The sequence below is a fragment of the Podarcis vaucheri genome, assembly GCF_965113315.1.
Source record: "Podarcis vaucheri genome assembly, chromosome: 2".
In the NCBI taxonomy this organism is placed as follows: Eukaryota; Metazoa; Chordata; class Lepidosauria; order Squamata; family Lacertidae; genus Podarcis; species Podarcis vaucheri.
This window is the reverse complement of record NC_138760.1, coordinates 46,714,230-46,741,137: the sequence shown is the minus strand read 5'-3', so window position 1 is coordinate 46,741,137 and position 26,908 is coordinate 46,714,230. Positions and strand designations below refer to the sequence as shown.

At 40.4% G+C, this 26,908-nt stretch overlaps 1 protein-coding gene and 1 long non-coding RNA gene across 3 annotated transcripts; one reads left to right on the top strand and one right to left on the bottom strand.

Moving 5' to 3' along the window:
• Positions 1 to 1,880: 1,880 nt before the first annotated feature.
• Positions 1,881 to 22,656, bottom strand: AKAP8L (A-kinase anchoring protein 8 like). The gene is given in 14 exon segments (XM_082213186.1): positions 1,881 to 3,087; positions 4,796 to 4,891; positions 5,889 to 6,019; positions 6,987 to 7,092; positions 7,478 to 7,619; positions 8,050 to 8,158; positions 10,263 to 10,317; positions 11,718 to 11,761; positions 12,596 to 12,713; positions 13,173 to 13,632; positions 16,459 to 16,696; positions 18,176 to 18,208; positions 22,495 to 22,530; positions 22,533 to 22,656. Coding segments are annotated over 14 exon segments (2,037 nt in total). The 5' UTR covers positions 22,642 to 22,656; the 3' UTR covers positions 1,881 to 2,727.
• Positions 22,657 to 22,798: 142 nt separating this feature from the next.
• Positions 22,799 to 26,390, top strand: LOC309526880. 2 transcript variants are annotated; one of them, XR_014217006.1, is made up of 3 exons: positions 22,799 to 23,716; positions 23,982 to 24,984; positions 25,596 to 26,390. It is a non-coding gene; the product is annotated as an uncharacterized lncRNA (long non-coding RNA). The 2 variants fall into 2 exon arrangements; XR_014217007.1 differs by having other exon boundaries at positions 23,982 to 26,390.
• The last annotated feature ends 518 nt before the right edge of the window (positions 26,391 to 26,908 follow it).

Below are 26,908 nucleotides of genomic sequence, written 5' to 3'. Positions count from 1 at the left end.
TGCAGGGAGCGAGTGTGTGAAGAATAGACATGTTCAACATCATACCTAATTTGACCCTAAGCCATCTAGACCTCATGCCTGTCAGTTTTCTCCCGATATGCCCCCACCCCTGCTTTAGAGTTGTGAGACAAACATGGGGACTTCATGCTGAGCCTGCAACTCTAAACATCTATCCCAAAATAGGTCCCACTGCACTTACAGAGACTTACAGCAGGATTCCACTAAGTTGTTGCATGCACAGTTGAGGTCTACTGGTTCAACAGGACATTCACCTGCCACATTCCCCGCAAATCTGCTCTGGAAGCTTGGGAGGAACCAAAGAACAGGTTTAGGGGAGGTGTGTGTAGGGAAGAGACTTTTTGTGTGAGCAGACCTCATTCTGTGCATGCATATCCCACTTAGCACTACAGTGAATTCCACCCCTTTCCAAACAAGCAAGTAAGCATGTTTATGTGTGGGCTGTTAGTGCAATAATGAAGATGGAATGCATACGAGGCTACTGAGGTTTTTAGAAGTATATATAAGCTTTAAAATGAATACCACTCCTTTTGGATTTAACCAGCTGATAAAAAGATGGCTACAAGTAAGTTGGTACCACAGTCTGGCGCAGCCCACCCATGAGGCGGGGTGATGCCGCCACCTTAGGTGGAAGAAGCCCCTGTGGGGGTGGAAAAGTTGATACCTTTTTAGTGCCAGTGGTAAAGGCGGTGGGGTGGCAGGGCAGGACTCCCAGTTTTGCCTCAAGCAGCAGAACAGGACACGCTGTCCCTAACTACAGTTAACATTTTTGTGCAACTCACACTTTTACTACTAACATGTACAGTCATACCTCATGTTATGGATGCTTCAGGTTACATGTTTTCGGGTTGCAGACCGTGGGATACCCGGAAGTACCAGAATGGGTTACTTCTGGGTTTTGCCGCTCGCGCATGCGCAGAAGCACCAAATTGTGCCGGTGCCTGTGCAGACGTGGCGCTTCAGGATGCGAACGCTGCTGGTTGTGGACGTCCCTCCATCACAGATTACGTCCACAACCCGAGGTTCCACTGTACTATTATCATTTAGGCAAATACCTAAAATGGCTTGAAGAAGGCAGCAATGACTACTTAAAGATTAGAAACCTATACCACAATCAGTGACTGCCATAATACTTCTAAAACTTACTATCCTTCGCTAACAGCTGTTGCAGAAATTTTCTTCACTTACAGAGCACACACTTCATTTCAAGATGCCAGCTCAGATATGTAGAAAAGAGTTTAGTTCTATAATTTCAGTACTGTACACCCAATGTTCATTTAATTCATTATCAGGAACATCTAAGACTTGATAAGGTACAAAACATAGCATACTGTTCTAAACACTTGAGTCATTACACATTCCTAAAGAAAAACTGTACTCTGAAGCCTCCTTCAACATTTCTATTTCTGTTGATTAAATGTAATGACTTTTGCAATTTACTCGCAATATCTATTTCCATATAGCTCCAGATGCTAGGTGTTTCAAAGGCTTAAGGTAGCAGGAGTGGTGTATGGCAGCAAGGCCTGCATCCTGTGGTGCAACAATTACTTCACTCACCCTTTTCCTTTGATGTAGCAGGAAAGCAGAAACAAAGGATCAAAAAACCTTGTCCAGTCCACTACTTGATTTTCACTGTAGGAAGCACACATGTACTTGAAGAGAAACACACGATAATAAATGAAGGATGAACAAGAGCAGTAGTAGTTGTAGCACTATTGCTTCATGGGGCAGAGTGTAACCAAAATAAACCTTGGGTTGTAGTAAAAAAGCACACACGTATCCACACACACACACACACACACAAGCAGTAGTACATTGCTGAGATTGCAGGATGATTTAGAATGAGACAACTGCCAAAGAACTGCATTGAAGGGAATATTTAATGTTTCTGTAACACTCTTCATCTTTCATATGGGCTACCATAGCCTTCATTTACAGAATAGCAGTCTAAGGCAAGCAGCATAAATGATGTCCCCTAAACAACATCAGGACAAAACTCAAAAGGAGCAATGCTGAATTGCCTTTTACCAATGCGCTGGGATGCATTTATCCCTTTTTGAGGCTTCCTGCACACCCTTCATGTGGCTGCTTCTTCCAAAAACCCACATGTACAGGTAATCCTAATATTATCTCAATCCACTGGAAGAATTCATCCTTAAATAAAAGCACTGGAAAAACTATTGTGCTGACCCCCAAGTATTACTTCTGCATATTAAAAGTAAAAAGGTAGAGTAGAAGAATGCTACAGTTGCATGGAAGTTACTCCGATCGTGCAGAATTTAAAACCCAGAATTCTGCTATTGACATATCCAGACACGGCTGGCTAGGGAACAAAAACATCTTCAACTATATACAAAGTTAAAGGGGGAGGGGGGAGAAAATTAGAGGACAATTACCTCCCCCCAAAGTTGGAAGCCAATTAACACAATTTGATTTTGAGTTATTTACTCAAAAAGGAAGGGGGGTATTTTCCTAGTATAAAGCCACCTAAAAATTGTACTGCACAAAATCTAGCTAATACAATGAAGATTTGGTTAAAAAAAGCTATTTCCAAAAACACTTTACAGATAAAGGCTTTCAAGTGCTGTAACTAGGTGAAAATGTAGTCAATGAGAAACAAAGCTGCGTGCCATGTAGTGTCACAAATACAGTTATGGTTTAAAAAGTTTTAATGCAGAGTCTCAAAATGCTTCAACCTTCTGTGCAAGTTCACTCATCAGGTGGTTCCATATCCTCTGAAGGTATGAATCCTTTTCTTTCTTCTTTTTCTTTGTCTTCTTCTTCATCATATTCTTGCTCCTGCTCAGCAGCAAATGATTCCTGGGATGTGTTCAAATTCTGCTCTTCCATTTGTCCTGGTGGTGGTTCTTCATCATCATTTCCTTTGTTTTCTGCAGTACCTTCTTCAACTACGTCTTCCTCAGCCAGATTGTCTCCACCTTTGGTTTCTTCTTCAACCTTGTTTTCTTCACCTTCAGCTGCTCCCTCCTCCATGTTTCCACTTGTTCCTGCCTCACCTTCCTCATGTTCCTCTTTCTCTTCAGGATCATCTGTGAAGGGATTCTCCCCCTGAAAAACAAATCAGAACCACCTGACACCCAGCATTAAACACCACACACTTTAAGGAACTGAGCAGTCTACAATATATAGCTGGGTAAGCAAGTTTCTGTTGTTGAGTGGGGCCATCACATAAAAATAATTTTAAGGCCTTGACTACTGCACTAATTTATTTATTTTTGGTATGCTTTAAACTACAGAATCTGAAGAAAATCAAATACAAAAGTTACAAGAAATCAGGACACTTTCGTTCCTTTTCACTAGTAGATATAATCAAGTCTCTGATACAAGTGAAAGATCCCTTATCATTTTTTGGGGGGGGGGACTACAGCATTTCAACCAACAAGTGTCTCAATAATCTTTTTGAAAACAAGAATGTGTTCTCCATTATACAAGCAAACTCATTTCTTTTAACCTCCAGGATGTGACAGAAATTTAAAACGTCATCCCACTCCAGTGGGTGGGTACATATCAATTTATAAAGAGTTTAAAAATATCTTGCAATTTACACAGCAATTACTGTTCATTTTGCAAAAGTTGTTAAAACTCTCCATAGAGTACCGTCTAGGTGTGCCCAATGCCCAGTTCACAGACTGATTGTGGTCTCCTCCCTTCTATTTGCAGCTACTTGGAGAAATTCCACATCCCATCATTTGTGGCCCCCTCCCACATCTTTACAAGAATATATAATGCCTACTGAAACCCTTCTAAATTGGACTGGAAATGAGAGAATGCCTATAGAACACTTCCTCTTCCTGGATTCAGATATGTCTTTCAAGCCTGCTGCCGCGTACTAAGCATGCTGCATGGTCCACCTTCATCTGTGGACCCTTCACTAGGGTGGATTTCCTGGGCTATTGCTGCCACTCTCAATAAAGTATTTTGAGGGGGAACACAATAGGAAAGAAAGCAAAACGAGAGAGGTGATTTTTAAAGTGTATACAGAAACTGGGTGCAAACAGAAAAAAACACTGCAAGAGGCAGAGAACTGCATACAGTTGTACCTCTTGTTACGTCAGTCTCTGGTTGCGTTTTTTCAGGATACGAACGTGGCAAACCCAGAAGTGTATACTTCCGGGTTTCGCCATGCGCGCATGCGCAGAAGTGCTCTATTGCAGCGCTCTAGTTGCGGACTTCTCAGGGTGCGAACGGCACCCTGGAATGGATCAAGTATGTAACTAGAGGTACCACTGTAGTAAGAAAACACAGGGAAGTTAAGAAGTTGGAGGTGCAGACATGTACAGATGAAGAAATGGAAAAAGGAATGGGTTCAGTGGTCTGCAGAGAGAAATTAAGACTTAGAAACTGAGAGTGCCCTTATAGTAAGGCACAGAAAAGAGAGGGTGCACTATGAAGCAGAGACAGAAAATGGAGATTAGTGGAAAATACTTTAAAACTCAGTTAATATTAGAAAATAAAAGCTTTTCCATTGTTAACATAGCAATATGGCTCTTTTTAAGTTGGGGGGGGGTGAGTTGTATCCAACATGTGTGTGAGTGGAACAGACTTCACCTCACACACTTCTTCCCTGAAGCCCTCCATGCACCCTCAAAATTTACATTGGAGGGATAGGGTATCCTCTGGAGCAGATTTCAGGAATGCATAGTGGCTGAAGGTAGAAGGAAATAAGTTATACAGTGCAAGCATGAAGTTCGCTCATGCCACTTTGGATTCTGCCCATAACCCCTCTGTGGGCCGTTTTTATGTGTATACGTTTTACCTTCAGATATCGCTCCAATTTCTTGCTGATAAGTTTATTGTTAAGAATACTTCTTGCAACTACTAATGATGATTTTTTTGACTGTTCCATCATAGCCTAGAAGACAAAATACATAAATAAATGGTCTGCACAAAATGTATCTACATTTCATTATTTTTTATACCAAGACAACCTTCCAAAATACAGTAACTTTTCACACATTTTTATCAGGAACTATTTAATGTGGGAAGGAGACTCACAAACCTCCTCCTACTTCCCAAGCAAAATTGATTTTGACAGGTCAAATTTGGTGTGCAAGGCAGATCCTGAGAATGATCAGGCCTGTGGAGCCAAAAAGGTTTCCCACTCTAGACTTAGACTGTGGAAGCTGAGAAGGAAAAAAACTGCTTTCTCACCTGTCAATTCACCGGACCCTATCCACTGTTAATTCTGAACCTTAATATCCAACCAAACATCTAAGGGCAAATTTATATTTGGCAGTGTAAGTCTGTTTGTGGCATATGCACCACACCTTTCCCAGTAAACACTGGGTAGCACAAAAGAAAGAGACATGTACTGAGCTGCAGCGATCAACTGATTCCACAACCTATGTCCACTGTGTGAAGAAAGATATACACATCTCTCTTTCATAATTTAGTGTTTAACAAAACAGATCAAAAAGTCTACATAAATTTTTTATTGGCCAATGCACTTTTAAAGTTCTTTAGCTTAAGGGTAGTGAATTTGCAACTGAAATTCTTAAAAAATTTAATGAAGCAGGTTTTTGGTGTGTGTGTGTTTTAACAGAACCAAGCAGGAGCTACATTTGCAGTCAAAGAACTGCTTGAAAATAATCGGATGCCATTAATGGCTATGTTACTGCCAGGAGAGTAGCTATACTATATTGATATATATATTTAAAATAGATACTATAGTCTCTTAAGCATGCTCTTTAAAGTATTTTTATGTTAAAATAAGCATTAAAGCCCCTAAATTATTCAATTGCTTTAGTCTTCATCTGCTTTTGCCATTATAAAGTTGAATGATGTAGTGATTGTTCAAGCTTCTCCAGTGCGTTTTTGTGGTGAACAGCTAATTCAACAAATCCACTTACTCTGCGGTTGTGGTTATGATCAAGGGATTTCAGATGTTTCTGGATTATTCCATACTGCATCGGAATGAAGAGGTCACAAGCAACACAGTGAGCAGCCTCCACCTTTTTTACAAAATGTTCCATACCTATGTCTGAGAAAAGTTAAGGAAGTCATAATATTACAGACTGTAGAACGCATATGGAAAACCCATGGCCATCTGCTGTGGGAACACAAACTCCTATAAGCCCCAGCAACCATGTCAATGGTGAGGGATGATGAGCACTGTAGTTCAGTAAGCAGTGTTAGAAACTGAGATATGAAAACTAGGAGCTAAATGGCACCTTAAACCTAGGTTATGGGTACCGCAACTGAGTGTCTAGGTGTGCTTCTTAATAACAAGAATACAAAGCTGAAAATTAATAAACTACAGCTAAAATCTTATGTTTATTTTTCACATGGTCTAGTCCTCATTTGAAGGCTGCAAAAAACAAAGCCATACTTCCCCTGCCTGCCCCCCTAATATTCTTATGAGGGTCCCTTCTCCAGTCTTCAGAGAGTGGTTGGAAGTGGGGAGGCAGAAAAAGGTCCTCCTTTCCTTCCAGCAGTGGCAGTTTTAATCTGAAATCTTAGGTGCAAGTACTGTACCCAGAGCTCAAAAACTGCTTGCATTAATGAAATTCTCTGTTGCAAAATGCACCTGAACAATGGGAGTTGCGAACGCTGTCAGCAACGTCTGGAGGGCCATAAGATTCCTATAGGAAACCTTTGATAGCAGGAAAATATATAGGAGGGTGAAATAACAGACTTCCATTCCTCAGGGGCAGTGGGGGAAATTCTCTCTCTAAAAAAGTACCTATCCTACTGTACACACAATGACTGTTTTGCACACATAAACACCCCCCTCGACTGTACCGAAGGAACAAAATGTGGGGAGGGTGGGGCATTCAATATCCATCTCAGCTAATAGCAAAGTTAATTTAGGGATATCTTTCTCTCACACAGAACATTACGGAATTGCTTCCTATTCTCTATCCTATTTTTCTGAATGAAAACTGAATATTTTTACCCAAGAAAACAACAGTATGTATTGCTTTTTAGCTGAATTTTAAGACACCTACCCTGGGTAAGATCTTGGTCTTTGTAGATCTGTTGTATAACTGCATTAATATCTTCAATTGCTTTACGGCGTTCTTCTGTCTTCTTTGTTTTATTAGCAACATACTCCTGCATTGCAGAAAAGCTTATGAATACTCAATAGTGCATAATACCATACTGGCCCGGCCCAATGCACAACATGCTAGGATTACTATACAGTACAATCAGAGCTATGCCTTCCTTTCCTTTCCCCCATCTCTCTCAAAAGCAAGAACTAAGGTAATGGTGTGGATGTGTTGTGTACTGAAAAATGCAAGAGCAGCACAGATGAACTGAGAGATGATGATGTTTTCTACTCTGACAGTCATCCAAAAGTACATTTTTTGCCGCACTTGAAATAATTAAAAACCAAATGACAAGGAGGGATTGGGGAAAATGAAGCAAAGTGCCACATCTAGCTTTGCATGTTAATATCTAAAGGAAAATGGAATGCTCAAAGGGGAAAAAAGCCGACCTGGAGGAAGTCAGCTGTTTGCTGGGGCAGCTTGGTTCCAACAAATGCAAAGTGTTCCTTGTGGAATTTGCTCTCCAAATGGTTGGTCATCTCATCCTCATAGAAAGTGCGATACTTGCACAACGAACATACAAACTGAATCCTGTTAAGACATATCAAATAAAGAAAAATATTTTTATCTGCACAGCAGTAATTTGAAAACTTCCAGTTTCCTTTATGTAGTCAAGCTGATATAGTTTCTATAGCAAAGAACTACAATACACTAGGTGTGCTTGAATAAGTAACACTGCTGTCCTATTCCCAATTGAACTCTTTATAGACCATGTATCCCGAAACGGTTGTTGGTGAATACGTGAGACCATCAGCCCTCCAACTTCTTGTTCTAACCCTACCAGCAATCCCCAAGACTGCACAGAACTTCAGTACAGCTGTGATGTAGAGCACTGGAAGGGCATTGGCTTATTATTATTATTTAAACAGAGAATTGCTTGTTTTTAAATGTTATAATACCTTTGAAAAACTTTTGAAAGTACAACATGAAACATCAACCTCCAACAACTTGTTGGACTTACCTTTCCACCATCCGATCACGATACCTCTTTTTTTGCCTCTCTTGAGTTTTCTTACCAGCTTGCAATTTGCGCTTGATTTGACTGATCTCTTCTTGAATGGTCATAGCTCCTACATGAATAAGATCAGTTTATTTTTAAAGAATATCTACTCATGGACCTTACTGAACTCCTGGGTAAGAATGGGCTCCAGGTTCCTAATCTACCTTCAATGAAGAGGCCATACTATAACTTATCTGTACACCGCTTGAATCGTTTAAAAAAAAAAAAAGTCTGTAAATTTTCTAAATGAATACATAAAATAATTCACAAGGTGCTAGTTTCCTGGAGTTTAATCAGACTTGGAAGTACAATTGCTACTTAAAAGTTTTAAGACAAATATAATTGTTGGGAGACACAACTGTGGGATACACAAAATCAATTGTTCAGTGATGGTTTATATGAGAAGAAAAACATTTAGTTTGCCTCACAGGTTAATTGGAAAGTACTACATATTAAATAGGAATCTGCCTGGTCATTGGATAAAGTGTGAGTTACAGTTTAGACGAACTCTGAGCTTGATCCCACACAGAAGAATTCTCTTCAGGTTATTCCAGGTATAAGTGTTGCTGCTTATAATATTATTTTTTATTTCATTTGTATACTGCTCTATACTCATAGATCTCACTGCTGTCCACAAAATAGAATTACAGCATCAACAGCACAAAAATATAATAAAAAATAAGAACAGAAACAAACCAGCAATCTAGATTATGAGTTTGTGGGGTTCCTGGACCCCGGTTCTAGCACATGGGTGCCAAACACTGGATTTAGCAAAAGGTTGTAGTACAGGCCAAACCAGTTTCAAGTTCAGGAAAAAACCTCAGAGAAGAGCCATCAAGGAAAACAAAAGAAAGGTAATGGACAATTAACAAAGCAAATACAGTGGACGCTCGGGTTGTGAACATGATCCGTGCGGGATGCACGTTCGCAACCTGCGTCTGTGCACGCGTGGGTTGCAATTCGGTGCGCATGCGTGACTGCCGAAACCGGAAGTAACCCGTTCCGTTACTTCCGGGTTTCGGCGGTCCGCAACCCAAAAAAACGCAACCTGAAGCGGCTGTAACTCAAGGTATGACTGTACTCTGTGCTGGAGGACTAATGGGTGTAAGCCTCTCCTTCAAGTCATAGCTAGCTTGCAGGACAAAGGCTAGGGTTGGAAGGAGAGTAGTGGTATAGGATTGCAGCTGGGAATGATGTGAGGGAAAAGGTGGCAGTCTGTTAAAGGCAGCAAACTGGAGCAGGGTGACAGAGGGCCATGGCTGATTTCTGCTGGCATCTAAGACTGTGGGATGAAGCAAGTACATCTCGTAATGCTATAAGCGCTTACCATAGGCTCAGGTTGTATACATATGTAAATAAACCATATATCCAAGAAACCACAGTCTTTGCTGTGCCTCATTTCCAAGGGAAACACAAACACTGGGTAAGTGCCTGGACTTCTATAGTCTTACACCACTCGGAGATTAGGATGATGTGCAACAATATTCAGCATAGCCAAGTGGCAGATTTTTATTGCTTCTGGGAGCAATTATTTTTGAATAATTTCACTGCCTGGAAGTGATCTGCTGTGCATGCTGAAGGCATAGCCATATTGGTACTGGAAACTAGCTCAAAACAATTATAGCCTACCTCCACAAATAGTCTAGGGAATTGCTAGAATTAACATTATCACATTGTAAAACTCTTCTACATGACTATTTTGATCATTGTAAATTTAACTAATTGTGTAGTACTCAAGATACATGTATTATTAGGGAATACTTGCTAGGTTAGTTCTGAACCAACATGTAAAAACTGAAACTTGGAATCTATCAATGGTTTATAAAATGGCTCTAATACAATAATGTGTATCTCCTGCAATATTCCACACATCTTTTTAAAAAATCTTTATTGCATTTTTAAAAATTACAAAGAAAGCATATATTAAACATTACATCCAAATATTCAAAACGAAAACGAAAAAATACAAAACAAGAAAAATATAAATATAAAAGGAAAATAAAAACGAAAAAGAAATTAATAAGTACATCAAATTATTCAAAGGATACAAACAGTGATTTGATTATTCTATACACCAAGTTCCCAGAAATAAATTGCACAATATTCCACACATCTTGTCACAAAAAATAACATAATCACCAGAAGAACCCTAAAGCATGTACATTGGAACTTACCTTTCTCAGAGTCTCCTTTTCTTTCCTCATCTTCACCTCCTTCTCCCTCTCCCTCCTAAAATGTAATTAAAGACACTGAAGCATAGAGCTGCACTTGCTTACAGGCAAGGTAACAACACATGTAGAAATTACTTTACATCAAGTAATCAGGAGTGCTGCTAGCTACCAAGATGCTTTGGGGCTTAGACAATAAACAGCCACTGTTCATAACCACAGTACAAAATTACCATTTGCTAGAAACACCAATATAGTAGGCTGTGATTGTGAGTATCCTTTAAATTCTCTGCAACAATGAGCAATGAAAAAACCCGTAGCTGCATCAGAATTTGTTTAAGAATTTCATGTTTTAAGAAACCTCTCAAAATCATAAGATCTGCAATTAAAATTTGAAAATTGACACTAACTACAAATAGGACTCTGCTCAGTTCTGCACTGATCAAACTATAACTCTATGCTCAAACTCTAAGCCAGAGGTAAGGAACCTTTGGCTCTTCTAACGTTGTTGCACTTTAAATCCCATCAGCCCCAGGGCCCATGGCTAATGGTCAGAGATGATGTAAGTTGTAGTCCACCTATATCTGGAGGGCTACTCCTGTTCTATGCCTTCTTAAGTTCTTAGCCATACACAAACATAGCTAAAATGTGGGGAATTGTCAGCTGGCCTTACCCCCTTTTGCTGCATCCATCCTATCACTACATCTGCCTGACACCAGTGCAAGGAATGCCATATTACAGTAGGGGGCCTTATGCATGTAGGCCAGATCTGATCTCTCACATTTGGGGAACACAATTTACAAAAATCAGACCTACATATATTGAGCTATATGCACATAAAACCCAACTTTAACATGCACTAACATCAGATGAGAGCAGAGTCAGCTGCCACAATTCCAATCACCTACAATGAATAGCCAGCAATGCAATCCGTATACGGTTCACTCTCTATTTGTACACTAACACTTTCTGTCCATCCTATATCTGAGCACAACATAATAGATTATGTTAGTAATTATTTGGAAGCAGATGTACAGATCTATACATTAAAGCTTCAATAAATAACTGAAAAAACACCAAGTATGTCTTCTCAGTGTCAGACCTGACACAAAGCAAAGTGAATGAGTTACCCCAATCTATATATCATGAGAATCATTAAAGGAGAGCCAATTATCAACAATTTAAATTATTATACTACTTATTGTAGTGAGGCTGGGGAATGAGCTTGTGTTCACCTCGGGCACCAGTGCCTTGAGTCAGCTTTGTTCTTTAAACATTCATTCATCACCTGGTCACACTAGCCTCTGGTCTCTGAACAACAGAAAAAAGGAACTGTACATGGTCTCTCCCTAAACAGAAAGGCAAGCATGGCAGGACATCATTTGTAACTCTTGTTCCTATCATATATGAATAAGACACTGGGATTATAAAACTTTGAAACAAAACTAAATTCAGACTCACATTTTTAGAACCCTTCTCAGTAGCTTCTCCTTCAGGGCCCTCTTCTGAAAAGAACAACATATCAAGTAACTATACAGACTATAAAATGACTGTAACAGTGCAACCCTATATATGACTTCTCAGAAGCAAGTTCTACTGAGTTCAATTATATTTGCTCCCAGGTAAGTGGGTATAGGGTTGCAAGCCTGAAATATTTCACAAAAAGTTTTGTTTTAATGAACATTAATAAAAAACAGCATACTTGGCATCGGACACTGATACAGATTTCTAGAATATCTGGACTCTTTCCAGATCGCTTGTGGGGGGGGGGGCGCAGAGGTACCTTTATTCATCTCTGGTGGGAATGCCCACTGGTTTCTAAATTTTGGACTAACATTTATAGGGAGAGTCCAATATATGTGAAAGTTATTGTAATGGCCCCACCAAGTTTCTCAGTTAAATCTCTAGGATGGCTGCTTCTGTAATTCATGCTCAAAAGACCTGCAATCAGAATCTTAATAACACAATGGTGAAAAACACCATTTGATACAAATGTATGAGGACAAACAGCAATTTCAGAGATTACCCACTATTTAAAGGTCTCTAATGGCTCAGAAGACCCTGAAAATTATATGCTATGTGGAAGGACTTTATTTCTTATACTCTTAGTACTGGTGCACAAAGTTGTCTGCCTGCACTGATGAGGGAAATCTGGTTGTCTTGATGTACCCTTTTCCTGAACAACCAAAGTATGATGTGAAGTTTACTTTTATATTATATTCCTGTAATCATTGGTTTCTTACAGTTAAAATAAAGTTTTTTTTTAATGTTTCAATATTGGCAAACTAAGGTGCAATGAAAAGAAGACAAGACAGGAGGCTTCAGTGACTTGCTCTTACCATTATCAGAGTCAGAGTTGTCAGAGCCATCAGTTTTTGCTGCCTTATTGTCAGGCTCATCAGAACTGTTAGCCTGTTTTCGTTTATTAGCAGAAGGCTCATTCTTTATTCTTTTTTTCTATGAATTGAAAGAAAAGACTGTTTTTACTCACATGCACAGTCTAAAAGTTCTCTTATCACCAACCAAGAAATGTTCATTCATTCACATTTTAAGTTCTACACTCAAGAAAACTCATTTCAACAGGTACAGACATGCACACCTAAGACCTGACCTATTTTATACGAAATGAATGAATGAATCCCAGGTCACACTTCCTAGATATGACTAAAATCCAGTGATTAATCTTTTCGGTGCTAAGGCAGCATACTGAAGACAATGAGATTCCTAAAGAACAGCTTAAAATAAAGATGTGCTAAGCAGATGTAAGAGACAGAGAAGAAAAATGTTCCCTATAATAAAACAGTTTAAATTACAAAACAGACTCCTTTGCACTCAGTTCTAGGCAGTTCTCTTGCTGGGCAATGTCCCTAAAAATGGGGCAGAAAACAGGTGGGAGAAGATCACATAGGTACTTACTTTAAAATCTGCATCCCACATTTTCCAGTTTCTCCTCATTCGTTGTTTCATGCCGCCTCCTCCAAAGCGCATGTTGCCAGAGAAACTTCGCATTCCCTGGAACATGTTGTATTCAGGGAATAGTTTGTGGGAGAAAAGGGATGGGGGCCTATTGGGGCCATGGCCCCGTCCTCCCATTGGCACTGGCGGTTCATTCCACTGTCCGCCCATGCGCCCAGAATATGCAGAAGCCATGGGTCTGTTATTTCGCCTGTCTCTGGCCCAGTTCTGACCCCGGTGGCCAAAGTTGTCACGTGCTCTGTTGTGGTACTGGTCCCTGCGGTTCCCATAGGAGTTGTCATAGTGGCCTTCATAGGCATTGTCGGTGTCATGTTCAGCTTCACTGTAATCATAGCCGGATCTGTACAGATCACGGTCGTTTAGTGAAGGCCTTGAGTCGTAGGACTCATATGTATCATACCTGCAAGAATTGCACAGCAAGCAAGGAATCTAATCAGTAGCATATAGAGCACCATGTTAAAGTGTCTGCCAAAAATGGCAGTAAAACAGGTCACATTAAAGGAAACAACCTCTCATAAGTGTTTTAGAGTCAAGGTAATAACAAAGCTCAACTGAGGTTTTAACTCAGTATGAGAATTATTCCCTTGGGAATTATAGCAGTGGGGAAGGACATAGAGGGGGCAAATCAGCATAAGGCTACATATAATTCTTGTTCTGTTTAGCCTCAGTCAATCATAGAAAGAGCATAGCACTCTGATCAGATTGACAAACATATCTTCAATTTGGAGGAGTCATACAAATTCTTAATTTTTCCCTTTTACTGGTTTCACACTCCAATCACTTCAGGTGTTCAGCTATGCAAAACAAGTGAAGTCACTGGATGCAAGGTCGGTTCCCACAAATTATTAGCAGTTTGGAAAATAAAGTGGTTTTAGTAAGAAGAAAAGAAAGCAGAAATCATCTATATACTAAGGGATGCTTATACATGACATTTTGTCTGCAGGAAAGCTCAGTGCAGGCAAAATATGTGAGTACACCTTACAATTCCATTTTCTATGCTCACAATAATGAGTGGCTGAGACAAACAAGTTGACTTGTTTCTATAAAGGAGAGCTTTGAACCAGCACAATTTCACAAGAAAGTTCCATAAACTGAAGAAGAACTTTAAATTTAAGCTACATACTCTGCATGTAAAACAGTACAGAGGCTCTGAGACAAAGATGCAGTTGAATGCCAAAATCCACATTATTCCTGAAAGCATGTTGTTTCAATTGCTATGGCAGACCAAAACAAAGTCATGTTGCACTTAATAAACCAGTACTAGGCACAAGTGCAAAAATCAACGGTCAAGCTTTGTATCAAGGATCTGAAAGCAAGGACATGGAAAGGAAACAATGGCTGAGGAGGAGACTTTGAAAACTAACTCTGAAGGAAAAGTGTCATTCTAAAAGCTATCAGGGTAAGCTCAAATATTCCATCTATCAACCCAAAGCTCTTGTGCCAACTTATAACATAGCACTACTCACTGTTGTAACTGAGCCTTCTATGAAATTGTTTTCCAAAATATAAATCTATTTCAGTTTCCTGCTATTTAGTCTCTAATGCTCACCTAGGCTCTCAAGTGAGAATTAACAGTGCTGGGTTAATATTCACCTAGTATGATAGAACTGAAAATAAGGAGATGCATCACACTGGCTTCCAAATGTGCACAGGGTTGCAACTTCAGCAGAGCCTGACAACCTGAGTCAGTATCTGCAAAGGGGAGATTAAACTTTTATACTCTTCCAGCACATGAAATCTGTAGTTTAAACACAGAAATACTATTTGGCAAAACTATCTACAACAATTACCTTTCTTAGGCAAGAGATGCTGTTTTAATGAGTGCAAATAGAGCATACACTACCAAAACCACATTTGATACTATGTAATCCCTTAAGGATTTCTGTAAATCTCTTGCATCTTCTATTTTTATGAAAATGTCATAAATTAAAAACTGACACAATATCAGTAAGATAAATATTAAGGAGAAGTGAAGGTATTTTAAAATAAAAAATATTAACATGCTCTATGATACTGTAAGCTACTTTTAGAACCTGGTAAACAAACAGTGACAACACAGAGAAAAGCAATACAGAATGCTATGCATAATTTACCCATTACAGTTAAACTACTATGCTTTGATTCCACTAAGCTGCATGAATGTACACAAAACAGGTTATAATACAGTGGCCCCTTGACACCTTTCCCAGAGGGAATGACACATACAATTTATTTAGGCATAGTTCATTCACCTGACCTCTAGAAATGCATCCATGAAACAGGACTGTCAACCAATAAAACCCTAAATATAGCCATTCTAGTAAAGTGCACCAACTGTCTGGGAATCAATGTCTCTAAAACTGTTAAAATCTCAGGTATAAATGTGAAGCAAATACTTCTGACATCTTTTTATACCATATATCCAACTTAACAGCAATAAGCACTAGTCACTTCAACAATCCAAAGTAAACTTCCTTATGTATGAACAATAACTTAAGCAATTTATTAATGACTTCTAGGGATGAGAAATATACTGAGGAAAGATTCTACAGAATACTCTATTTACTTATTTTCTGCTTCAGTTGGCTGAAGCAAAATCTTAAGTTATGGTAACCAACTAAACACATATCCCATTAATGTTGATGGTACCTGACATACACTCTGTGAAAATAGTGACCTATCCAAAACTATATGAGGTTTCTAAAACCTGCTATTCTTTCAGAATATTTCATTACAATTAATTTATCAACTGTTACAGTATTAACAAACTTTTCTCACTAAAAGATGTGTACAGTGGTACCTCAGGTTAATAACTTAGTCTGTTCTGGAGGTCCGTTCTTAACCTGAAACTGTTCTTAACCTGAGGTACCACTTTAGCTAATGGGGCCTCCTGCTGCCGCCACGGTGCAATTTACATTCTCATCCTGAAGCAAAGTTCTTAACCTGAGGTACTATTTCTGGGTTAGTGGAGTCTGTAACCTGAAACGTCTGTAACCCGAGGTACCACTTTACAAGCACCTTATTTTCAAAGCTAAGGCAGAGGAAGTACAACTTGGCTAATTCTGTCTCCTCCCCACCCCCCAGCTCTGTAAGCAACAGCAAAGATATGAAGCAAAGAGCAATACTATCAGTCGGAGAACAAAGGGAACAGCTCTTAGGCAACAGCACATTAGATCAACATGTCTTTCAGAAACTGCCCTGATCTATAACTATTACTGAACCTTTTCACCTTTGTCTCTACACTCACCTGTCTCCACCTGAGCCATAATGTCCTCCTTGCATCGTGTCAGTTTCTAGATGAGACACCATATCTAAGCGCTTGTTAAATTTTGTTATTACATCAGCACTGGTGCCAGTGGATGCGTTATAGTTCATGTCTGTATCTGAATTAGGCATTTCCCAAGAGTTTGAAGTGGCCATACCGTACCCATAATTGCCAGAGTTATCCTGACTGTATCCATATCCATAATTATAGTCCTCGTAACCTGAAATGAGAAGCAGTCACTGAATTTTTTGGTAAGCATAGATTGCCTGCCATACATAAGCATCTAATGCAAGATTATCACCATCAAGAATGCTCCTCTTCAGGATATAGCTGTGTCTATAATGTCTGGACAAACATTTTCTGTAACTCCTACCAAATATTAATCTTCTTACCTATGGAAAATGTACATAGCAAATTTCCTGCTAAAGTCAACCTTCATTTTTATCTCATCTGCAAAAGGGCTCAGCTGCTACAGCATATAGCACCATTAACAATACCATCAGGTGTATCCTGATTGCTGGAGGGGCCCAAGGTGGCAGCCTCCATGAACAGCACATCTTACCTTGGATAATGATCCACCTCTCTTTAGGACGGGGGAAGGGAGAGTTTTCAGAAGAGACACTCAGCTCCTACCCTAGCATCTACAATTATTCATTTACATAAGAAATCTGCTGAATTTGTGGCTAGCCAATAAAATATTCTCAAATCACTTAAAAAATTATAGCAAGTGGCACAACAGTGTCAATAAGAAGAGAACCTAATTGCAAGACACCATATTTCATCTTCACACAATACTGTAAGGACACAAATTTAGAACTAAAACTGATTAAGGGTGGAAATGAAAATTCATCACATCCAGTAAAATAAAGTTATTCAAGCTAATAGTACTGACTACTTATAATTTATTTCATTTATGAATTGCTTCCCATCAGGCATCCCAAAGCCATTTACAATAGTAATTGGACTGCAGAATACAATGCAGAACTGGATCCCCAGCATACCTTCCATGATTTATATACTCCATTGTTACTGTCTCCATGCTCACACTTCATAATTTGAAACTAACACTGCATCCTATACATGTTTACTGGAAATCGTCCCGTTCTGTTCCAAGGGGTTGAATTCCTGCTGTTTATACAATTATAGCTTAACAATGTGATCCTAAATATGGTTATTCGGAAGTAATCTCATTTAATTTAGTGGGGCGTACTCCCCCCAAACTCTATATAGTATTGCAGCTGAACTTCCCATGAAAGTTCATGATGCTTTGTTATTCTTTGAACATTTGGAAAAGAGCTAGCAAGCAAGCAGAATTCAGCTATAATGCTATGCAAATTTCTTGTGATAAATCTCAATGAAGTAATTGGGTTAACATGAATTCTGAGTTAACATGAATATGATTATTAGCATGTGGGAGGTGGAAGGAGATAAATTAATGCCCAAATTAAACATACAGATGATCAAATATCAGCCATAAGTAAGAATCTGCAGTAGTGTCACTGACAGGGCCAGCAAGTGTAACATAAACTCTGACTTAACAATATTGATGGATAAAAGGAGCACGAGTGCCAGAAGATATTAAAAGGAGGAAATACATCAAAACTGTGAAAATCGTTACATTTCAACATTAGTTCTGAATTTACTTTTTGATTTAACTGTTATCCATATGGGCAGTCAATTAAGATTTTATGGTACTTGCCTCTATTTGTGCCAGAGTTCCAGTTTCCATAACCTAGAAAGAAGATACCCCCCGAAGGTAAAAAATCATGTTAGTTTTAAGGTTATTATCAATCTATCCAAAGTACTATTCAAAATACTAAGCAGACCTGGCATGAATATTCATTGAATGACAGTTAAATCACAAGAAAAAAGTTTAACAAAAATTGACCTAACTTCATTTCATTTGACAGCTTGTAATTGACATTTTTTTGATCTGTGGATAGATGGAATGTGCTATCTGCACTGCCCATGGTCTAACCTGCAGTCTACAATATTATTTTATAGAACCCTTTCATCTGGTGTGTACTCTTGTTGCTAATAACGATAGGCTAACCTTGAGTTACACAGACTTAAACAACTATGGCAAGCACTGCCACTCAAAGGAAATCCCAGGCTATGCTTATAGACAGCATGGGGGGGGGGTAGGAAAGGGTGGTATGGTATGTTGAGATAGCAGAATCATAAGAATCCAGCACTTTGGAAGGTTCAAGAAGCATCCAAACAAAGTTTGTATACCTTAGCAATACAGAGCAAAAACATTACAAAGCTACTGAGACCTATCAGCCTGCAACATCTTGTGAATGTATCCCACTAGTAACCTATGGCATCTCATTTTTCAATTTATAGTTTATTAAATTAAAAATACTATCAATTAATAAAAGGTTGTTTAAGCCATTTCAAATGCACATTTTTCATCCCTCAGCCTCCTGTCAACATTGCCCTCAGTATTCCAACTTTATCTAAAAGTTTCTCTTTCATTTCTGTCATGAATCTCTTACACATTCTACAGCACACATATACTCATGTGCATGAAAATTCTCAAACTGGCACAAGACTAGGATAATTGTTTTTAATTACTTTATTGTGGTCTGATAAAAGTAAGGCTCAGACAGAATTACTTAGCATTCATAAGGACATTGCTGAAAATATATATCAATATCCCCTTCAGACCTTCTTCACCTGCCCAAATGGTGGGGACTACTACACAGACAAAAATAGGCTCAAAGATAATGTCATGAATCAATCCTGTTTAAATCAATAGCATAAGGATTACAAGTTCAACTGCATCCAGTGAAATCTCTATTTCAAAGCACTCTGACCAGAAGTAAATAAGAAAAGGATTACAGTGGTGCCCCGCAAGACGAATGCCTTGCAAGACGGAAAACCCGCTAGACGAAAGGGTTTTCCGTTTTTGAGCTGCTTCGCAAGACGAATTTCCCTATGGGCTTGCTTCGCAAGACGAAAACGTCTTGCGAGTGTTCCGATTTTTCCCCACTTCCCCCCCTTTTTCTAAGCCGCTAATAGCCTTTTAGCCGCTAAGCCTTTAATAGCCGCTAATCCGCTAATAGCGCTAATCCGCTAATAGGGTTGCTTCGCAAGACGAAAAAACTGCTAGATGAAGAGACTCACGGAACGGATTATTTTCGTCTTGCGAGGCACCACTGTATTGCTAATTTACATTAGCTTGGAATATTAGGGAGTGAGTAATCATTTGTAGGCCAGTATATATGCAACATACAACTATAGTTTAGAGATCAGGAGTAGGCCACAGGATCACATGCTCCTTGTCTCTCCCATCTCACACATCATCCCTTCTCTACCCTCATTTATTTTGTGTAACTGTTACTAAGGGAGCGCCTAAGCATTATTTCCTTGGAACATCCATTAGCAGAATCACTAACAATCACATAATGGTGAACCATGGTAAAAGGGGATAATAGGGAATTCCCACAGAAGGTGTGAAGGAGCACATAAACAGACACCCTCTTCTCCATAAACCAAGACTATAAATGACAATGCACTGACCTTGAAGCAGCAATAACTACTACTTAGGTACTAATTCAGAACTCTGCTGCTTAAGGCCTTTTAACTCCAACACTACCCTTCTAAAAGGAATCAAAGTCCACAAGGAGCAAAGAGCTACAACGGCTAGCTGTAAAGCATGTATCACTGCTACAATCTCCTATAAAGAGGTTGAACTACTACCAGAACAGTAGTCCTCTGAAACCTAGCACACAGTCCTTTTACTAAAGATGAAAAAGACACCAATTCTGAACAACTAGATTTGTATAATTAATCAAAAATATATTTACTGAAAGATGAATTAGACCTTAAGGGACCTGCACTTCTCCAGAAGACACAGCAATATTGTGAGGCACAAGAACTTTTGTAGCCATTTAGCGGACACAGAATACAACTCCTATAGTACATCAGAATCAGTACAAGTAACTTGTATAGCCACTACAAACGGCCACTAACAGTGCACATCTCAGAAGTAAACCTATTGAGTTCAATGGACTTTACTTGATGTATGTATGTATGTGATTGTGGCTCAGCATTTTTGCCCACAATCTTAATTTGTTCAAGTAAGGGGATGACTGCTTTTACTCAGGAGCACTCTGTTCACAGTGAGAAACACACTACATATGCTTTCACCCATTTGTATTCCTGGTGTTCAATTCCTGGTGCAAAGTAAGCCCGGCACCTTGCTCACTAATAAATTTTTCCATTTAACTATCATAACCCATTTGAAATCAAAACAGGAGTGATTAACTCCTCAGATAATCATCAAATTAGGCATATCATTAAAATCTAAAGTATCTTTATTTCAGAACAAAGATAATGTGTCAAAACTTCACAGAAATATAGTATTACAGTATTTCCAGTACTGCTATTTCACTAGCACAGTAGACTTCTGCTTGCACACCAGAACTTCCCCCTCCTCTCCCCTGCAATCCCCCCACCCTCAGAATCTCCTCCAGAGGATGCTCCAGAGTAGATTTTGAAGATGTGGAGGCGGAGGAAGTCCCATTGTGCAAGTAGAACTCCAGACATGCAGCTGGACAGCACCCATGCTTCTCACATTCCAGTATCAAGTCCCTACTCAAACATTTGAAGCCAAAATTATGACTAATTGAGGTTAGTTAGAAAAATATTGATCAGGGAAATGTTGGTCTCCCAGAGTGAGAGGCTGGGAGGAGAAAGGAAAGATCTCAGGTGAGAACTGGGAGAAGCTACTATCTTATGTGGGTGGTAAGGGTTAAGAACTACCGGTACCTTTAAGAGAGAACTCCATACTCTATTTTTACCTTTACCTTTGATAAAATTAATGACTGAGAAAAATATTGACCATGGTACATGCTGAGGGAATGAATACCACCTGCATGACTGTCACATATGGGACTTAGCAAGTGATCCATTGAAGAATTTATATCACTTCTAAATGCACCAAAGCTGTCCAAAGTAGCCAGCAAACTGTTTGGGTTTGTTTTTTTAAGTTTTCAGACAAAAATGAGTTTTTTAAGTTTTCAGACAAAAATCAGTCAGGTTTGTCTTCAGTATGCACTAACACGCACTGGGGCACAGGTGCCAGACTATTTTAATTGTATATAATTCCATCTGTAGCTGGGCAACCATACTGATAATGAAGAGACTACCTCATATTTTATGAAATAGATTTGGTTCCACACTTACATAACCAAAGGGCTAGAAAGGCAAATGTTGACACCGCAAGTTCAGATAACCGTATAACATCGCGCATGCATAAACCTAAACGAATAGCGGGCAGCTAGGATTCAAGTGGACATGCCACGTTCGCGTTTTTATTTTATTTTATTTAGAAAGCAACTCCTCTTTGGCAAATAGCCTTTCTAAATCCCAAAGTGGTGGTTCAGCAGGGGGGAAACAATGGCAGTTATTCCAAGGGAAGCCATAACCGATCGGACACGGGGGAAGGTCCCCCCCCTTTTTTTCCTTCCTGCGCCACCTTCCCACACCCACTCCTATTATAACCGCTCGCAGATACCAAGCAGTGGGGTGCGCGTGTGCAAAGACGGCAGAGACGCAAAGATTCATCCCTCCTTCCTTCCCTCCCACCCCGATTCTGAGGCGGCGGGCGCAGAGGAGCAATGCTGACATTCACCTTTTCCCGATCCCATTCGCACAACGAGGGGCGGGCGGCTGAGGAGGGCGGCGCACCCTGCGCGCACAGCCAGAAACCGTCCAAGAACCTCCCCGCCCCCCACGCGCCATTTCTTTATTTGGCGGGAGCAACGGGAAAACGACGCCTGGCAAACACCTCAGCAACCCACCCCCGCGGGGAACGGGGGTCACCACAGCGTTGCCAGGAGAGAAGGGAAAGGCAGCGCTGCTGACCCCACCCCCGAGATGTTGACATAGGGCCGGGCCCTGCGCTCCCTTTGGCCCACTCGCGGTGGGTGGGAGGAACCCGGCCCCCCACCCTCACGCCCGACAGGCGGCCGCCCTCTCTCCCCACCTCACCCGGCCCCCGACGCTCACCTGAATAGCTCATGATGGCGGTGGAGGCTCCACTACAAAACCACACTCCTCACACCCGTTACCTCCTGCGCCAGACGGCAACGGCAGCTCGCTAGCCCCGCCTCCCGACACTGTTGGCCGCGCTCGCTCACCTAGCCGGTAAGCCATTGGCGGTAACGGCGGTTAGTCCCGCCCCCCCTCGCACGCTATTGGGAACAGAGGCCTGGAGCCCTCGTATTTCATTAGAGGCGGGAGGCATCGATCAGAACCACTTCGGTTAACCTATAAGGCAATTGCGGATGCCAATCATGTTCCGTCAGCGAATAACAGCACCGGCTAGAGATTTCCAAGAGGTCATTGGGTCTAAGCGGTTATCACTCATGAGGAGCGGCGCAACGGCGGGCACTAATTTGTACTCATTGTCCCCAAGTATGCAGCGCGTCCGCTTTCTCTTGTTGCGCACCTTTCAGGAGGCGGAACCAACCAGCTGCTCCTATTGGTCAGAGAGAGAGAAGCTTACTTCCTCTTTATCTCGCGGGGGAGGGGGTGGACTGAGGGCGGGGGAATAATCAACGAGATAAACTGGAAGGAATTCAACTTCTTCCGAATCTGACGGGCTACGGAAGCTCAGGAGGCACAACGACTACCATTTTACAGCGCCTTGTTATTAATAGTCTCCCCATCCCACGTCTTCAAGCTGCGGCATCGGAATTTAAATACCGAGGGGGCAGGACAGCTCGAGTGTCAGTTGCCTGAACTGCTATGGCGGCGTGTCCCTTATGAGGGGGACAGAGCAAAGAGGAGCACAACACCATGGTGTAGCCTGCTTCCCCAAATGTAAAGTTTGATGTAGCAATTGTGCTCCTCTCAGTGAAAAACATCAGTGTACGATCGAGCACATAAACGGTTTCTTCTAAATAGAAATAAAGAAAGATCAGGTCAGATTTCCCTCTCACCCACACAAAATAATAATGACTTGACATCCCGCCAATGCAACTGGTGGAGCCAGTGCAACCACCTGCATCGTATCAAACTGGACCTAACTGACATACTCTAACGGGATGTGAAGGCAGGGCTAAAGTTGCTGAAAAGGTGGTAAAAACAGAGCTATGCAAACCAATACCCAAAGCTATGCAAACCAGCGGGGAAGCTGGTGCTTCTTCACTGACGAGGTTCAGAATACCAAACACCTTGAATATAGGCAATGCTTGGGCAGTTTCTTCCATGAAGGATGGTATCAGAGGTAGAAGAAGAAGAAGAAGAGTTTGGATTTGATATCCCGCCTTTCACTCCCCTTCAGGAGTCTCAAAGCGGCTAACATTCTCCTTTCCCTTCCTCCCCCACAACAAACACTCTGTGAGGTGAGTGAGGCTGAGAGACTTCAAAGAAGTGTGACTGGCCCAAGGTCACCCAGCAGCTGCATGTGGAGGAGCGGAGACGCGAACCCGGTTCCCCAGATTACGAGACTACCGCTCTTAACCACTACACCACACTGGCTCTAGGTAAAGGTTAGGTAAAAGTCCTCTTGTCACCATCTCATTACACTTTTAAGTTATGGTTGCTGCAATGCAGTATTCCTTTCTAGAAGAGAAACCATTTGAAGAGAGATTCTGGTTTGAACAAGATTCAAATGGAAAGTGAGTTGCCTGAAGCCATGAGCGGCAAGCTGCAATATCACAGTTGTTTCTCACCTCAGCCATAAATTCACTCCTTGGCTCTTGCTTCACCTCAGAGCTACAGTTGTAATATATGAATATCAGCCTATCTTGCAAGATTACCACATTACTGAAACCAAGTGTTTTGAACACTTAATCACCTTTGATAATGTATATTACACCATGTCCGATTATTCTGAATTAGAACCAACACCTAGTCAATCAGTACTGTACTTTATCTTGAACATAAGCCCTTGGCAAAGTGTCTGCCTTTTAATTTTCAGAGAAATATGAAGAACAGAGAGATAGTCTCCTCTAACTCTATGATTCTAACCCATAAATATTTGATAATTAAAAGTAATATTTGCATAACAGCTGGATTTCCAATTGCTAATAAACATCTAAAGCTAAAATGCTATGGACTTAGCTAAACCAGAGAGGGTTCCTTTTTGTCACCATATTTGAAAATGCTTGGTGCTTCATAGCTAGTACTGGAACCATCTCAGCTTCTTGGATTAGACATTCAAAATATAGTTACTAGGTTTGCTTCATAAACTCAAAAATTGGACACCAGAAGGTCAGAATAGAGGAACTGACAAAAGATTAAGCTACAAAGTGGATAACTGCTTGATGGCGCAATTTGATTTATGAATGTTGCCACAGGGAAAAATAGTTATTCTGCTTACAGTCACTTGTTATGAAAAAAGGACAAATTGAATAGATAGATTTTTACCAGTGTCTCATTCGCACCAGCTTGCACATACAGAATAATGCTGAGGGCAAGAATAAAACATCTACCACATGATGCTAATACTCATAGCAAGGCACTTTTGTAGGCACTATTAAGCAGCCCTGGGTAAGTAACAAACTCTAGATCATGACTTTCCAAGAATCCATTAGTTGGCATGGCATGATTTGAGCTGTTGCCCTGCTTATGATCCTAAACTTCTGAGTATGCTCTAGGCTTGATCCATAGTATGAAGCAATCTCTCAGATACTGGTATTTTGTTTCTAAACAAAATCCTGCTTTACTTACATTATCAGTCTACTGGTGGCTTTCTCTAAGGGCAGATTTCCTGACTTTAATCCTTTCGGCCTAGACTCTGATATTTGTTTTACATTACTAGATTGGCTCCACTGCTGGAACACAATTCTAATCATGCATGCTAGCACCTTTACCTTGTATTTTAGTAGGCTGTGCCAATTTCAACTCTTTTCTACAAAACCCAACTTCATCCTCTTCTGTACAGCCAAGTATCAACAGTGAACTAACAAATTTATGCATAGCCTTAAATTGTTTGAAACTATTTCATTCACTCAACCCTTCTATTGTCCTTGGTGTGCTGAAGAAAATAGTAATTCCTAAAGCTTTAAAAACAAATTGGCCTATGTTTAAGCTGTTGCAAGATCTCCTGCCTCATGGCTCCGTTAGTATGAACAGGTTTTTGTTTCATCTTTTTCCTGCAGGGTCTCAGAGCTGCTGCAAATGCCATAATGGCCTGACTCCAGTGGAGGAGACCAAGCAAGTCATTCCTAGTCCCTTGGTTTATGTTCATCTTTTATTCCATTAATGTAGATTATAGCAGAAATTTGTACAGTATTGTGTCTACGAGCCTCTAGCTTCAGCCTACAAGGAATTTTCTCCCAGGTGAAGTACTCTACTGTTCCAGGAGTCTGGCATCCTTGATGAAATTTCCTGCACCCAAAGAAGAGCAGAGCCTCTTGAGTATGTGGGTCCTTTAGTGTTGAAGAGGGCTTAAGCTAAGGGCTCACTGAAGATCTTTATCTCCATCAGGACAACTGGGAAGGGATATTCTCAGATTTCTGATAAAGTACAAGCCTTAGCAAAAAACCAAGACCTTGCCACAGACTCATTAAGGAGTTTGATTTCCAAGTATAGCTAATCATGTAAGTTGCTAGAGTGTGATATTAACATTGTCTCCTACCATGCCACAATGCAGCATTAACTACTACTCTACCTCAGTTAACACCCTTGTTTTTACTTCATTTAACAAGATGAGAAAAAACACAACATTCGTATCACAACGTTAGCTTGTGGTAGAGTATCTGCTTTGCCTGCAAAAGGTTCCAAGTTTCTCCTGGTAGACAACACTACTGAGCTAGATGGTCTCAGTCTAAGTCAGTTTCCTATGTCTGTTCCTTTGTTTGAAGATTGGAGAAAATGGAAACATCATGTCCAACATTTTACAGTGCAGTTGAGGGTGAAATTGTTATTAAAGACCCATCGGAAATGGTCTGAAACAGGCTATATCAATATCAGATTGCAGGGACAGAATGAACATAATGCTCCCTGGCTAAACAAACATAATGCTGTAACTTCTCTGCCCCCCACACCTGTAAGTAGCGCAGACTCAGCCTTTTCAGAAAAAAAATGTGGTCCTGAACTGTCTCACAGAAAATTCCGTATTTCCCTGTGATCTCCCTTCTCAGCTATTTAAATCTGCATAATTTATGGGCTTTGCCCCTTTAAGATAAGGCATTCAAGAGTTTTATTCCCATCTACAGATAATCTGATAAAAGGTTGAATGCAATGCCTCCTGGAACAAACATAATAAAGGCCAGCTTGTATAATAATTACCAAAAAACCCCACCCTCTAACAGGAATAACATCTTTTCCTACTGGAACATCAAACTTTATTAGTGAGGCAGGCCCTTTCAAAGGAACACGTAGTTGGCTCAACTCCAAAAAAAGAATATCAAGAGTACTGGCAAAAGGGAGGAATCAATTTGAAAGATTCCAAAGTTGCAAATGCAACCCA